Here is a 17,003-nt window from a genome sequence, read left to right on the forward strand (position 1 = left end):
GAGAAAATATAAGACGATGATGTTTAATTACACGCTGCTCCATTGAAGGATTCTCTGGTTGAAAGCATACACTGCTCATTAATAGTTGGGGATGTTTGGCTTTCAGGTGAAATCTACGGAAAACTTAAATAAATCACGCTAGGGCGTTAAGGAGGAAGCATTCAATGGTGATTTCTACATCTCAGATAACGTGTTGAAACAAAAGCCGAATAATCCCCAACGTTTTGAGAGCAAAATAGTCTGAATGATAATTAAAAGAAAACTCCTGTAGTTACCAGAGTTGATATTGGATTTAGCGTCTTTGGGATCCCGGCTGCTGACAAAGCCAGCACTCATGAGATGTTCGGCAAACTGACCTTTCATGTTGTGCAGCATCTACATAATAAAAAGGACACATTACTGGGGTGCAAGTTTACAGTTCACGAGCTTAATGTGCAGCGTATTAAATGCCTTTCTGTTTTGTAAATTTTAGAAAGTGGCAACATGATTTTACTCGGGTAATTAGTCGGGATATCTGCTTTAATAGCCAACCTGCAGTCGGCTGATTAGCAGTCACGCCACATGTGGCTTGGATACTGTCATTTTTAAACAAGGTTGCGTTTATAAGTGTGGTGAGTGGCACTCATTCAGTTCCCACGCCATCTAGAATTTTTTAAATCTATTGCAAGTGAGAAAAAAAAACAAAAGTGCCTCAAGGAGCCAGAATCAGCTTTATTTATTTATTTATTTTTTATAAAAGCAGGTCGTAATATTGGAAAGAAACATGTGGGAGCCAGAGAAAATATTAAACTGGAGGATTAATAAGTAGTAAAAACTTCACTGGTTTCAAAATATAACTTTCTTTTTTTTCATTTCCTTATACCAGTATCTTACTCTTGCCCAGGGCACATAAAAAAACAACAGCAAATTATGATATACAAGATATGAACTGTTTTGTAAGCTCTGTAACTGGCTAACACTTAGCTGCTAATCATGCACAAGTTTGCATCTCCTTCGGCACTTCCTATCAGCGCTAAACTAAATGGTTAATTACTTATTAAAATAATTAGTTACAGTTTTTTTTTTATAAGTCTGGACTTTTTGATCACCTCAAAGTTCGAACTTTACACCTGCATTGATAAATTCTACACTCAGCTGGGACTATTTGATACAGTTTGAGATTTATTTCACATCCACCACAACATACAGAATAGTCAATCCTGAGTTTAACATTTTTACACATATTATGGATACTATAAAACACATTCTGTGCTTTGTGAAACATTTTCCTATTTGTGAAAAACAAAAAATAGGAATTCTTAGTTTTGTCCTGAAAATGTTGCTTAAAATCTCATCTTTTTTAGCATAAAAAAAAGAGGTTTGTTTGTGAGTTAAATGCGTTGCTGCTCTTCTGCAAATTACTTTAAACTAAACTATGGTACATATTTTTTTCCATCTGTCAGATGCAAAAAATGAAAGAAGAAACATTTTGCAATCAGCCAGCCTCACCTGGAGTGTGTTGGCAGACAGGAAGTTGTCCCAGCAGTAATCCCTCTCATACCTGGACCCCCGCTGCTTGGCTTCCTCCCATCCCTGGCAGCCGGTGCATAAGAAATTAAGACATAATTAAGTCATCCAACAGTTACAGCTTATGAGGCGAAGTCAGGGTCACAGCTGTTGGATTTGTTTACCTTGAAGGCGTAAACAATAGTGAGGTGGTCACTCTTTGAGTTTCTGGACAGAGTCCTTCTCCTCATATCTGCCATCTTCTCTTTACCCTAAAAGAGACGGGCAGTTCCAACCCCCCCCCCAAAAAACCTCTTAAATATTCAAGATAGATAAAAAAAAAAAAATCAGCCAGAAGTAAGATTGCAGCAACGTGCTGAAGTGTACGTGCTTGCCTCTGCTCTCGATGTCGGCTTTCATGTCTGTGTTCGCGCCGCACCTACCAGGGGTATGAAGAAAGGGTCTTTGAAGCTGAGCGAAGCGGCGATGGTGAGTACGGGGTCGAGGCATCCCAACAGAGCGCCGAACAGGATTAGCTTGCCGATGTGCGGCTCCACGGGGAGACGTGCCAGGTGGAAACCCAGCGCTGTCAGATTCTCTGCGTGGTCCAGAGCGTTCTGGCGCACCATGTCACAAAGACCAGAGGGAAATGTTTCATGTCACCTTGAGTTCAGGACGATGCGTTTCTAATGACGCCCGTCAAAATCAAGTGGTAGAGGTTTTACTTATGGTCAGCGGTTTCTGTGTGCGTAACATGTTTTAGGAGTAGTACGGTACATTGAAAGTACTTCTGAGTTAAACAACAGGAGCTTTGCAATAAGGTTAGCAGCATTACATCATCAAACGTGATGATGTATTTTAAGAGAAAACGTGATTTTAAGAGAAAACGGGAACATTTGTTGTTTTTCTGTGGTTTTTTTCGATCTGTATTACATTCAAGGTGACTGTGCCAGTTTGCTGGTTAAGTATTAGACAGAATTTTGCAGTACATCAACAAATCTAAATTTTCCCCTCAGGCAAGGTTTCCAAACTTTTTTAATATATACATAAAATTTTCTACATCTCAGAATCAATTCCAGGGCATGCAAGCACACAATAACCGTTTTTTTTTTTTTTCTCTTCTGCTTCCCTCACGATCAAGATTAGGAATCTGTAGTCTTCAAACACCATGAATAATCCAAAACTAGACACAAACATGCCTCATCGTGTGAGGACTGGTTACTCTGGATGTCCATAAGGCTGCATGATGTTTTAGAGAGACAGTATTTAAACAGTATTAATTTCTCTTCAACTATTTCATATTTTATCATTTTGCCAAAACACAAAAACGCTACTGTATGTCAATGGGACTTTATAAGACTGACCATACAAAGTATGATAAAACAGTGAAGTTCAAAGAAAAGTAATGCGTGGTTTTCCAATATTTTTAAAATAAAAATTATGGTCCACAGCCTGTGGCTCCACTATGGCTCTGAATAACTCTAAGAACCAACTGATGTTGTCAAACAATTACTGGTCAGGATTTTTAATATGATTTTCACTCATTATTCCCAGGAGGAGCCGTCTGTAAAATGAACGTGGGCGACAAATATTAGACTAAAACAATATTAACAGCTATTAAAAAAGTTAAAAATTACGAGGAGATATGGAAATAAGGACGCACCCAACAAATATCCTAAAAGACATTTATGGAACAGGGAGGATTACTTCTCCAATTAACTTACATGTAGACTGATTTATTACAAATTAGAAGAAATGTAACAAATAATTTCATAGATAGGGCAGTATTTTGTCTTTGAAACAATGTATAAGAAGGGTTGAAAATGTATTAAGTAGTACTAAAAATAAGATGATTCATTTTTCTCTTTTCTCTCCTGCCCTTCCTGTAATATTGATATGACTTGATTTTTTGTGTCTTATCTTTTAATCATCTGTTCTCATCGCTTTCCTCGGCGTGGAAAGTGTGGAAATGTTTTTTTTTTCTTTAAAGTTAACCTGCTGTTACGAGGATTGTTTGCATCTATACATCAATTATCTCTGAATATAATCCTACCAAGACAAAATGTAAGATGACATAAGGCCAACAAACTTTTTTTTTTACATGAATTTAAGACATTTTAAGGCTTTATTTTAGACATGGAAATTTAAGACATATTAAAGATGTGCAGACAGCCTGACTAAGATGAAGTTACAGAACTATTTGATCCCTGCTAATCACCCCCTGAAACAATCTACAGTATATGTAATCTTTACAGTTTCCTACCAGGTCTGTGAGGCTCTTGATGGCGAGGTTAACTGCCTTCTCGCTCGGCGGGTCCAAGGCCTTCTCCAGAAATCGACTAATGGAGCCGAGCTTCAGAATCTAAAGGGCGTACATCAATTTTCATCCAGTCAGCCGAAGCATTTCATTGCACACTACACTACAAACCAAACTGTTGGGTACTGCATGAAATTAGTGCTTGTGTGCGTCTCTCTCCGTCCAAGCTCACTCGAAAGGCAGTTTGGATGCCCGTCACTCGACACACATTTACATGGAGCCGCTTTAATGTGATTCCCTTAGTGCCAGGAAGAGAGAATTTGTGATAAGAGCTGATTCTATGAATGTCCCCATTCACTTAAAATGCATTCATTTCCACATAAAAAACAACAACAACAAAAAAACCACAGACTTTTAAATTCACCAAAGAGTAAAGAAGCAACCACATATCCACTCTGCAATTGACAAAAAGGTGGGGTGTGAGAGAAATGTTGGAGTGTCTGTGCATTAGAGATTCAGCCTGGGGTCTGCATGTTGTCAGAGTGTCTCTCACTCTGAGGTTAGTCTGACGCATTAGTCAGCCTCTCACCCACCAGCTTTCAAAAAAAAAAAAAAAAAAAACATATTATACACACACACTCGAATTTATTGAACTGAGGCTGAAGGAAGACGCACGCTTGAAATCCCATACAATAAAGCTGCTGGTGAGAACAATCTCTGCAAACACCAGAGCTGAATGAACTTTGGCTTTGTGTTCCATTAGCGATGTTTTAAACACTTTGGAGTGCGCTACGAGGATTCAAAGAGACAAACGGCGGAGCTCAGCAGCAAGCAGCCAACAGAGAAAAAAAGAGAGAGATGTTCATGTATGAGAACGAGGCAATGAACAGATGTGATTACACTGTATTTAAAAATTTAAAAAAATCAGAAACAGTTGGAGAAGGGGCGTGAGTCAGTCTAGGATGTCCTTCCTCAATCCTCATTAACAAAACAGAACCAAAACCCACCAGCACTGACTAATCCTTCACGCTTGGTTGGAGTACTGAGACAACAAATAAAGTAGGATAAATGTCTCTTAGAAAATAGCAAATGAGGGGATTTCTGTAGACATTAATACATTTTTTGGTGCATAATTCGCGTTGTAAATCTGATTGCTGTAATTTTGTAGAAGTGGCAGCGGATAAACTGGCATAGATGTAGCCTTTCAACAATCCTAGAAGCTTGATGTTGGCGTGCTTCATCCACATAAAAACTAGCTGTGGCGTGTGTTGGGGATTAACACCCAATTGCAGCTAAGATTTATTTATCTGACCCAAAACGTGACCTCTCATAAATAGAAGTAATTAAGATTGTGTTGGAAAAAAAAAAAAAAAAAAAATCATGATCCATCAAGGCTGAATCTTTTCACGACTGGACGATGAGTTTTACATTTCCATGACTGAGGAGTTGCAAGCTGTGAAAGAAACATTGTGAAGATGTAAAAAGTAAGTCAAATTTAAGACTTTTTAAGATCTTTTTAATGCCACCTGGAATGAAATTTAAGCCAGAAAGAAACTATAAAAAGAAAAAACCGCTGACTTGTATGGGCTGGCAACAGAAGTGAGTCAGTGGTAAAGACAAACATTGTCCAGACAACTGGTGGTACATCTGCACTTACCCATGTTAGAAAAAGCTAGCTGGCTAGCAAGGTTGTATTAGCAACTAGCTAGTGACGCCTAGAGTGTCCTGCAAGAATTAAACAACTACACACAAGATTAAATAGCCACGCCACGACAAAATTTACAATCTATGATTAGTGTATTTAAGGCCAACTTACTTTTTTAAAATTAATTTAAGACATTTTATGGCCTCAATTTTATATGCATGGATTTAAGACTTTTTAAGGATGTGCAGACGCTGTGTGCATTTCAAAAGTGAAAATTGGACAGGACTGGACAGTGACCCTTTGTGGACTATGTCTAAAAACAAAGCATATGGCAGAAAAGCCCTTTTGATTTGTTTAAACAAGATCCACAATTTTAGATAAAAGGGTGGTCAAATATCCAGCCAGAATTATGCCAAAAGATTAAGCAAAAGCCATGCGGTCAAACTAAATGACAACATTAATGAGGTTGCATGTTTACATTTGAGCATGTATGCAGAATTTTTATCCTGTGTGGATAAGAGAAGATTTACATTAAATTCAAACTTCTACATTCACAGGAATAGTTGTAAAATTCTAAAAATTAAATATTCACATGCTTGGAAAAAAAGCGCAAATGAATCACATTGATTCTTATGCTGCTTGTACATTTCTGACTGGTACTGAAGCAAACCTTCCCTTAGTTCGGTTCCTAAGCCAAAGCCAATCTCTTTCTCCCCACATACATCACCTTTATCTGCAAGCAGAGCTCCTCCAGCGGTGTCCTCATAATTTCAGGTAATTGATAGGCTTCCAGCAGGCTGGCCCTAAGCCCATTGTACAGATGATAGCACTTTCCTGGTTGCACCCTGGATATATATATATAAAAAAGAAGAAACAAATATCCAGACAGAGAGAGAAGGGGGAAAAAAAGATTACATGTTATATCAGTCCTGTGACAAGGGCTTAATTTGAGAAATCAGTGGGATGAAACTGCACACAGTAAGCGGCTCCTGCTAATTGGGCCATGCTGCACTTTGATGTCAGAGCAACTGAACAGAACAGACGCCTTAAGTCGCAGAGTTGAAACAACCTGGGAGTGTCTGAACTTCGCCTCTCTGTATTTGCAGATGGGGAAGCAGTAAGCTGTGGGCTGTTGGAAGAGATCTACGGAAAGCTCGCGGGACGAAAACCGAGGCGCGGTAAATCTCCTGTTCTAGTGCGCGATATGTAGAAGGATTAATAGGAAGTGTGTCTTCGTTCTAAATGTTTCAAAAAATATCTAAGTGTATAGGTCAGGACAATGAACAGATAGACACTAGGTGGTGCTAGAGCACCTGCCCCATTTCCTCTGGACAAAAAAGTGCCCTTCTGAATTATTATTATTATTTTTAATAAAGTGTATCATAGGTGGCCCGAAGGTATCATTTGTAATTTTGCCCTACAAGACTCTCCTAACCCCAGACTCAAACCTGCCTCTCTCCACGTAATGTGTTGTGCTTACACTGGGCTCCTTCTTCTTGTTTACAAATCTGCGGATTTGAAATGGTTATTTAAAAAAATTAAATAAATAAATAGATATTTTATAGACACTTTTGTGGCATTGCTATACTTTGTTCTGTTGTTGCCGATTTGAGAAACAAACCAGAAGCATGTTGAACATTATTAAACATCTACACTAAATCAGGCATAATATGTCCATTGATTTGAAACGGATGTGATGTTGAAGATGTGCCTGTAATAAACCTCACACTGCTAAGGCAGCCAACAGTTCCATGTGCCGCACAAAGTGTCCATTTTTGCAAGTACCTGCCAGCACGTCCTTTCCTCTGTTTGGCGTTGGCCAAGCTAACCCACTCGGCCGTCATGGTGCTGATGTTGTTGTCGGTGTCGAAGTTGGTCTCCTTAATCTTTCCTCCATCTATCACATAAACGACATCATCTATGGTGATGCTGAGAGGACGGGTGGGGAGATAAGTCAGGAAAGAAAAGAGAAAAACGGATGAAATCATTAAAAAAAAGGTTTATGCATATTTAGCAAGAAGAGTCGATATTAAGTGAGGTGATGTTAGGTGGAGCAGCTTCCTAAATTGTTCAGTTTATGTGAACACTAAATTAAACTTTCTCATCCATGCTGTGGAGACACTATTTGTGATCAATCCAAGAAAAATATGCTAATTAGCGTCCAGTTAGCTTTTATCCCACTAATGACTGGCACTCAGTGCATTATTACTGGCACAAAGGAATAAAAAAAAGGCCACATTCTGAGAAGTAATGGACTTGAGACTAATCATGGAAACAAACATACACACCTGGTCTCCGCGATATTGGTTGCAATCACAATCTTTCTGACTCCTGGCGGGGGTCTTTTGAAAACCTGAAGGAGGTTGGAGAAGAAAGATGAAACAAGATGTTTTGGTCGACTCCAGTATGATCAGAGAACAAAGAGAAAGTTTACCTGCGTCTGATTAACAGTGGGCATGAGGGAGTGCAGAGGGATGATGACGAACCTATCTGAAACATAGGATATAAAAGCAAAGCTGAGATAAAACAGCAGCAAACAGAATAATAGAATAGGTGGATAAATTACATGTAAATGGCTGCCCTATGCTGTATTTATTACATCTAAGTACAATACTTGGTTGTGTGTTTTGCAAACAGTGACATTTAAAAGATGTTGCCCATAAGCTGGAAATTCAAATTTACAGTTTAATAAACTCGACAAATTTTAAAAATTGAGTTAGTCAAATTATCCCTTGAATGATTGCAGTCCTACTCCAGTTAGATAAAATCTAAAGAATTAACCAAAATCAGAAGCTTATAAAGCCATAACATTCTTACCTGGGCATTTTCAGGAAATGCCCCGGTAAGGCATTTCCTCAAAGAATGTAATCTGTAAATCTCTTTCATTCTGGAGCTTATCAAAAAGAAATAATGTTGTTGGTGTATCAAAAAAAACAAACAAAAAAAAAAAAAAACCTGTCTATTCTCTTGTGTAAAACGAAGTCAAATCCAATAACCGTTAAATAAAAGATGAGCGTACCTGATCGGAACATTTGCTGCGCCGTGAGGAGGTCATTGAGACTGCTAATGTTGTCCCAGCCGGGCAGGAAAACCAAGATTGCTCCCTCCTGCCAGAAGCGATTGCAGAGCCATTTTTAAACAAAGGCTATGGTAAAAGCAAACCTGCCAAACATCCATTAAATACTCATTACAACACTGAATGAGCAAGATGCCCAGCAGCAAGGAGCTGAGGTGAGCCAACAAGGCCAACTTCCCTTCGGCCTCTCAATAAGAGACGGAACGCCTTGCCAACATCGTTATGATAGCAACATACTGTTATAACGAGGCAGTCTCTGCTGCACATCAGCTCACGTCTCGCTGACACCGCGAAAGAAAAGCAGACCACCAAATAAAGACAGCAAAGAAAATACAGACAAATGACAGCCAAGAGATGTTTCAATGTCGGGAAACCATGAACAGAGTCTGCAAATGACAATGTCGGCCAAGCTGGCGAGAAACCAAACTAATACAATAACGTTACAATATCTGAAACAATTAAATGATCAAAGAACAAAACAATAATTCCTAAATCAGATGTGTAGTTTCCTATGTATGTTTGGGAAACCTACTGAAAGGTGAAGAAAAGGCCTTTCCAACCTAAATACAGGCGATAACAAAAGCACTGAACACATAAATTACGATACATTTAGTGAAGTGGAACGGAACAGGGAATAAATATCGAACACATGATGAAAAAGGCCTTATCTGCCTTTTATAAGCAAAAAAGGCATAAAAACCTAAGGAACTAGCTGATTTAGGAAGCAGCAGCCCTGAACAGCTGCAATAATAGACACCTGAAGTTATCAAAACCTCCACAGTATTTCCATTTGTAACTAAAACGCTTAGATTATCGTTTCACACTTAAAATTTATTGCATAAGAAAAAAAAAAATACTGGATTGGAGCAGAAGCGTCTGCCGCAGAATAATGTAGCCAGATAAAATACAGCAGTTTGGCTTTTAAACATAAATATGATTTGTGTCTGTGGATTTAATAAAGTCTTAAGCCACACTTCATGCAGCTTTCAAAACACCACCGTTACTGGCAGACAACGATCCGTCTAGTTGTGCTGCATTAGGAGGTAAACACTCCTCTTTGTACATTTCAGCAAGCAGACAATCTCGTGTGAGGCGAATACTTAGTTGGTCGAATAGGAGAGGAAATCCAACACTAGCGAATAAAAACATATGGCCTATTAGTGAAGAGATCCGCTGCCGGAGTCAAAGTAATTTGATTACCTTCAATTTATGCTCTACCTGCTGACTCTCTCTTACTGAAGCTCTCAGTATCCTCGTTTCACTTTCTCAGCACGCTCTAAGATACGCAAAATTAAAAAGTCCCTTGAAAGCAGCTGTAAAACTTGGGCGTTTAACCCTATGCAGAGAAGTTTTTGCACGAGGTGGTGGATTTGCCCCACCACCTCGTCATCGAGTCAAAAAACATGGACCGTACTAAGGATGAAGAGCCAAACAGTTCACACGATTTCTGTTTGTTTGATCACAATCACAATCACCCGGATCCGCAATGAAACATTTTGGAATTGGTAATCATCAACAAGTCACATCAAAACAAAGAGGAAACATGCTAATGTTAGCCTAGCATGTCAACAAACAGCTTTATATTCAGACATATCTTCAAAAAAAAAAAAAAAAGGAGGAAGGTATTCCTCTATTTCCTTCCCATGCTATCAGAACATTATAGTAGCTTTATTATCAGACTTAACTGATGTTGGGTCTGCTTGAAACGTACTGGGAATGAACAGATTTGAAAATTTTGTTCAGTGCATACTAGCACTGTCTTGACCACAATGCTAAAATCCATCTCTTCTTCAATTAAACGCACAGCCAAACATGGCCACCCACTCCCCTACTCCTGCTGCAACACGTAAACAAACGGTAAAAACATGAGAGTTAACAGTTTTATGTATAGGACAGATAGTAATATGCTGAAAAAATATATACAATACCCTTAAAAAGTATTGACCACCTTGGATGTTATAGCCATTTTATTGCCATTACAAATAAATTATATTTAGCAAAAAGAAAAAAGTTGAAAAAAATTTCAAAAAACAACCAAAAATAGTCTAACTTCTAAAATCAGTGCAAAGATTAGCTGCACAAGAAACCTAAAATTAGGCAAAAACGGATCTCAGTGTGAAATCAAGTAGTCAGAAAAACGCTCATTCTTCAAAAAGAGCAATTATTCACCAGCTGAAAGGAATAAAAAGAAAATATTCAGACAAAAAAAGTTATTTCATAGCATTAACTACCTCTGCCTTTTAACTGCACATAATTATTATTCCCAAAGGCTTGCGCTCACATGAGAGCGAGTGTGTGATGTAGAAATTGTGTATATACAGTAGCTACAGTCTGAGGCACACAAAGAAGTGGATTAGTTCAAAAGAAAAAAAACAAAAAACAGAAACAGTTCAGCGGTGTTAGCCTACTATTTGGCAACACGCACACTGATCCTCCCACATCCAGAGCTTCACCTAGCAGGCAGTCATTATTGCTCGCATGTCAACCCTCTTAACGTCTAATCATAGACCCCTTCAATATAATTAACCAATCATCACAGGCGAAACTCGACAGACGGGCCATATCCTTGGTGCGGAGCGGCGTCATGGCGAATCAGTGCCTTCTCCTCTGAGCCGTTTGACAATGTCACGGCAAATCAACTGGTCGAGTGGCTGAGTGGCGCCGTGACTGATGGAGATACGGCTACATATAGGAAAGGGTAATTATTCTGTCTGTCCGAGTTAGTCACTCCTCGTTCCAAGGCGCTCTTTTTCTTCTCGACTCTTTCGCACCTTTTGGCCAAAGCCGCCAGCCGCAAACATCCATGAATAATACGATTATTTCCACATTGCTTGGAGAGAAATACGTTGGAAAAAGCAATCGAGTTCCTTTTGTTTAGTTTCCTGAATTGCTGTGAAATGTTATCCTCAACATTATTGTTTCAATTCTGGCAATAACTGGTATCTCAATAACTTCTTTCATGACCCACAAACTCTTAAATAAGCTTTAGTTTAAACACTTCTTTCAAACTTTAAAAAAATAAAAAATAAACGCATTTTTCCACTCATTTCTGCAATTATATGCTTGGATACATAGGCGTGTCACGATAATACATTTTGTAGGACGATCAATTGTCTTAGAAATTATTGCAATAAAAGACATTATTTTTGTCTTGAGGCCAGTTTGAGCTAATATGATGATAATGGCATAATAATGCATGTTCATTCTCTCAAAGACAAATGAACTTGAATTTTGCGCACAAAACTTCACAGTGGAACTGGTAGACACGATAAATATCCAAAATAAAACACACCAACCAAAACACAATAAATAAAAAGGAAATAAAAAACACACTCAACTGAAACCATAAGTAAATCAAGCTTATCTTGATTTATCATGTGATTAATTGCTTATTGATTATGGATACAGCTCTCTATGAATCATCAGCTTCTTTAGTAATTACTTTTTATTTTAGCTTGCTCCGATTGATAATGACAAATATCAAGTCAGCACTCTTCCAACACATTTATTCATATTTCTGAATCAAAAATCCTTTGATGTTGTTCTTATATAAAATCTAAGTAATTTCTGATTAGATGCGCGCGACAATTTTCTAAATTAGCAGATACAGGCGCTAGTTGAAAAACAACACCGTGAGTAATGACTCTGAAAGGAGCTTCAACTTCTATAATTACACAAAATAATCATATATTCAATGATAATCTAATTGAGTAGGCCCTATAAGCTGAACTGATTGCCGCTGTTAATAATCTGTAAAAGTAGCAGTGAAAACTTGCTGACATGAAAGGATGAAACCTGATGGGAACTGGAAGGAAGAAGGAAAAAAAAAGGGAGGGAGAACTGGACGTGTAGTGGGAGAGCATCTGCTCCTTCACTCATTAGCACAGATCTGCAGCCAGGATCGGTGTCATTTTCTCTGATCTAAAGTCACTCTGTGTTTGGAAGATTGCCCCGTTCCCTCCATCTGCTCTCCTCTGCCTCTCTCCTTTTCCAGCTCAAGCAGCCGTGTCACCTGTTAAGTTTTTTTTGTTTTGTTTTTTTTTAACTTAACGTGGATCCGTTTTCCACGTGTTCCACTGCGGACTGCCAATGTTTGAACGTGTCAGGAGAACAGCGCAAAGCTAAAAATCCTCCGGGCATGTTCGAGTGGCAGACGCCTGTTCTGCTCTGATATAAGAGGCTGCCTGCAAAGTAATCTTCCTCAGCACAGATTTACTTGAGAAAAGGAAATCCTATTCCTGACTGCGCTGAAACCGGAGACGCGATTACTCTCACCCCCTCGTTGAGCACAATGTGCCGGATCAGCGCCAGGATCAGCTCCAGATCAATCTTCTCATCAGTGTCTAACATCTCCACCGCCTCGATTGTGCCGTCAGAGTATCTGGAAAACATTGACAAACATTGAACGCGTCGCCACCTCTCATCTGTCAGGAGGAACCACAGTCCTTCTGTTGTTCTCTGACTAGTTGCATCAAGGCCAGAAGGGTTTCGTTTTTTGTTTTTTTCCCCCCCATTTACCGGTGTTTCTTATCCATTTGTTTTCTGATGGACATAAATTACGTATTTCCACCAGAAACAACCTATAGAGCATTATTTTTTCTTCTCAGTCTGAAGGGAAAAACCCAAAAGGCAGTGTGAGCTGCACATACAGAAATATATTAACCAGCCCTGTTGACAGTGAATCGAGTTCACTGTTAGTTTCTATTTTTTGTTGATAATTTTACTTCTGAATAGGTTTAATACTTGTTTTTACCACAGGCAATACACCGATCTCCCTGCAGTGCTCAGACAAGCCAATCCCACCCAGCGCTGAGTGCTTTGAAATGTAATTTCAGGCCAGCAATTCAGATCATGCTCTGACCATACAGGATTAATATCTTGAGACTTCTGGGCAGCAGTGGAACAAGCCAAGCTGCATGAGGAGAGGAATTGTGATTTTACATCTAAAAACAGTAGCTATAGCATACAGGGTTTGTACATTTTTTGTAAAATTCAAGCACTGACCATGCATTTTTAAGGTACGTCTTTGCGCTTTTCCAGCGCCACACTTTGGAGATAACGACAATACCAATTAACTACAAATAGACGGTTTTAATTCTGTGTATCACTGTTGCTAATAGCATCTTGTGATGGTATTCTACAGAAGGAACAAGGTAAACCAGAAATGTACTGTTTGTTGTATATTACACCCTATTAACTTGACTGGTCTGAGAACAAAACACTACAAAAATATCTTCCAATTTCAGTAACATTGTTTGACATACAAAATATAAGCCAACCTTTATTTCAATTACACAGATCAATAGTCATTGAGCCGATAGGCAGAATACATATTGATTATATTGAAACAACCCAAACAAATCGTTTTAAGGTAAGAAACCTTTCTGCTCAGATTAAATTAATGCAATACACAGAGAAAGCAACAAAAAAAAAAGTCTAGACGTTTTCTGGCATTTTGCAAATAGAAATAATTTTGATAACTCTAACTAACGTAAAAAAGAAAGGTTTAGTCTGATTTCACTTCAGACAGTGTGAAAAAAATGTTTTCTTTTTTATTTGTGTGCATTAAAATTTCTGGTTACAACTGTTAATGATGTTTTCCGTAATCTATCTAGCTTTTAATCACGCGTTAGATTGCTCTGCATTTTGCTCTACAAAACTGTTCCATTTGCATATCAAGCACTTTCAAGGAGTTCATACAGAAATCAAGCACTTCCCAAACTCTGAAGACACCCAACTGAAATTCAAGCATTTTTAAGGATTTCAAGCACCTGCACAAACCCCGACTACACAGCAAAAATAAACTGAAACAACATCAAAGCAAAAGAAATGCTCTTCACAGTAAGAATTTCTGTACTTGTAATCTGAATCCATTTTAAACCCTGATTGTACTGTTGACTCTGATGGGCTGGTAACGTTTTCTGGCTCTCATCTATTGCCCTCTAGGTCACCTAGAGGTCCAGAGGTCACCTATTGGGGATGGTCACCAGCCTCAACCCTAAACAGGACTCAGCAGGTTAGGAAAACAAGCAGATGGATGGTGTGTTGCTGCTCAACACTGCCTGCCAATATTCAGCACAAAGACGAGACGCCTCCTCAGACTCATTTAACCTCATGCTTCTCTTCCAGTTACAATTGAATGTCTTTGTTCACTAAAGAAAATGAAAAAAAGACAATCCTTTAACTTATATCTGAAAAGAAAAATTTACTTCTGTAGAACAGAGGCTGATCTTATATTTGTCTTTTTAATCCAAACTAAACAAAATCCAGACAATATAATAAGGGCATAATAGAGCTACTGCTGAAACCAGCTTGGTATAGGAAATGAGCTACATCTCTATGTACCAAAGCCTCAGGCAAGGTGAGGCTGTTTTTTTAAATAAACTTTCAAAGGGTAAACTGTCGCGCAAGCAATTATGCCGACAGTCTCCTCACTGGAGACTGAGCAATTATAATGAAGGTAAAGAAACGGTATTGCCCTCCAACTGTCTGGAAACTATTTGTTCATAAATGGCTCCAACATAGCCGTTTATTATACTCAAAGAAACACACAGTTGAAACCAGAGGTTTACATACACAGAACAAAAAGACATACTTTTTTCCCCCCCTTACTGTGCAAAGTTAAAACAGAGAATTGCTCTCTTGTATGTTGGAGATAATCATTATTTTATGAAATAAATAAAAGCTGTCTGTCTTTTTTTCAGGGGAAAAAAAAAAAAGACAACAGCCATACTGGGTAATGAAGCAGCTACAGTTTGAAACGCCTGGTTTCAACTGAGTCCAAACAAAATAACTCACCTGCCCTGCAGCGTTCGTGCGTAACATGGCCAGCTCTCCTTATATTCCTCCTCCTTCTCCTCCTTCTCCGATCTGGATTGGTGGCCCTGCCAAAAGCGTCTCTTCCACGCAGGCCGACGATCCTGATTCTGCGGACGATATCTGGCAGAGAGACAAAAACATCCAGTTGGTGCACAGGAAGTTTAAGACAGGATGTATTTGCACCTATCGGTTTGACACAGGTGGAATAGAATCGCAAGCTGTGATGCTGGAACTAAACACTGAAACCCAAGTGTGTCTAAGGAAGTGTTTTACTGCCTAGGAAGTCAAAGCTACTATGTTGAGCCTGTCATCTGAAGGTGTATGCTTTAAAGAGGCAGTAGTATGCATTCTCCAGCCACAAAGTGGCATTTTGTAGCACAAACAAGTAATTATGTCACCTTTAAAATGCCGTATATATCAAACATAGCTTACAAGTAATTTTGACTTTGCAATTTGATGCTTTGAAATCGGCCTCTGTCTCTTTAAGAAGCTCCTACCCCTTCCGACACTCCACCTTCACAACAATGATCACCCATTATGCCGTTTACCAACATTCTTAGGGGAGTTTCACTGTTAACTAGTTTGTATAAGTACTCGACAAATGAATCTTAGGAACAGTAACGGGACATTTTCACAGATTGAGGTTGTGCAGTTTACCGGTTTAACAAGACACAAACTGTCGAATGGTTTATATGGGCAACTTGTGTCGCGTTTCATATGAACAGCAGCCATGCTGGGTACTGAAGCTGGGGTTGCTTGGAGACCGCTGATGTTTCCGTCAGAATTCAAACTTTATAAGATTTTCTTGTCTTATTTTTGACAGGAAACTCAGAAAAACAGATTTAACAGCAAAACTCAGCGAATAATCTGAACTGAAGTTAATCATTTCTAGTTGTTGTTAGTCAGTAAAAATAACTTGTTTCTTTGCTCAGCTTTATTCTGCCATGTACATCAGCCAAACAGACAACCAGAGCCGAAGAAGAGTACAAACCCAAAAACATATGCTCCTGGCACAACAGTGCCCCTAGCGGATGGACATGTAATACAAACAAAACAAAGGAGTAAAAGTCATGAGTGAAAAATACTTTGCCTGCCGAAATTAAACTGGGCAATATATAACAATATGACTGAGCAGAAATTCTTTAAAAACAGTTTAAGGTTTATTAAATCTTTATTTTCAATGTTGCTTGGCACCTTAGAAAGACAAAATATGTACTCATGAGACCTGGACTGGGTTATTCTGAACTGGCCGCATTTCTATTGACAACATAACTGCCAATATGACATTTCAAAAATAAAATTGCTTAATCGAAACACTGCAATTTTTTAAAAAACAACTTGTTTTTTAATAGGTTTTGGCACTAGGATGAGGTGGGGTTTTTTCAGCTGTATCAAAATTGGTTTATTTTGCACAACTGCAAAGGAAACTTTTCTCGCATCACGAATCACACTATCGACAACCAGACGTTGCCAGTGGCACAAATCATGAAGAAGAAGATGACAGGGAGTAGTTGTAGGATCAAGGTGGGACATGTTTTTTGATGGTTTAACACATGGACAAACTCATTCACGTGTGATTTTAATTGCGTTTCAAGTTTAAGGGAAACACCATAAATGTGAAATTGTGTGTGTGTGTGTGTGTGTGTTTTCCCCCCAACGTTAGCAGAATATTGACAAATTTGTGCACACATTTGTAATGGAAAAGCAGCTAGTGACTACTG

The 17,003-nt window shown here is 38.7% G+C and overlaps 1 protein-coding gene across 1 annotated transcript in view; it reads right to left on the reverse strand.

Annotated features, from left to right (window-relative positions):
• dhx36 (DEAH-box helicase 36) overlaps nucleotides 1–17,003 on the reverse strand; it is a 39,031-nt gene that overhangs the window by 10,318 nt on the left and 11,710 nt on the right. Inside the window, exons 11-22 of the mRNA XM_023351544.1 lie at nucleotides 15,262–15,402; nucleotides 12,739–12,844; nucleotides 8,407–8,494; nucleotides 7,822–7,877; nucleotides 7,676–7,740; nucleotides 7,173–7,316; nucleotides 6,115–6,232; nucleotides 3,749–3,847; nucleotides 1,929–2,102; nucleotides 1,671–1,757; nucleotides 1,489–1,572; nucleotides 276–375 (exon numbers count right to left, since the gene is read on the reverse strand). Of these exons, the coding sequence (XP_023207312.1) occupies nucleotides 276–375; nucleotides 1,489–1,572; nucleotides 1,671–1,757; nucleotides 1,929–2,102; nucleotides 3,749–3,847; nucleotides 6,115–6,232; nucleotides 7,173–7,316; nucleotides 7,676–7,740; nucleotides 7,822–7,877; nucleotides 8,407–8,494; nucleotides 12,739–12,844; nucleotides 15,262–15,402 (1,262 nt within the window). The remainder of the gene's footprint in view (nucleotides 1–275; nucleotides 376–1,488; nucleotides 1,573–1,670; nucleotides 1,758–1,928; nucleotides 2,103–3,748; nucleotides 3,848–6,114; nucleotides 6,233–7,172; nucleotides 7,317–7,675; nucleotides 7,741–7,821; nucleotides 7,878–8,406; nucleotides 8,495–12,738; nucleotides 12,845–15,261; nucleotides 15,403–17,003) is intronic.

The sequence above is a fragment of the Xiphophorus maculatus genome, chromosome 18 (assembly GCF_002775205.1).
Source record: "Xiphophorus maculatus strain JP 163 A chromosome 18, X_maculatus-5.0-male, whole genome shotgun sequence".
NCBI lineage: Eukaryota > Metazoa > Chordata > Actinopteri > Cyprinodontiformes > Poeciliidae > Xiphophorus > Xiphophorus maculatus.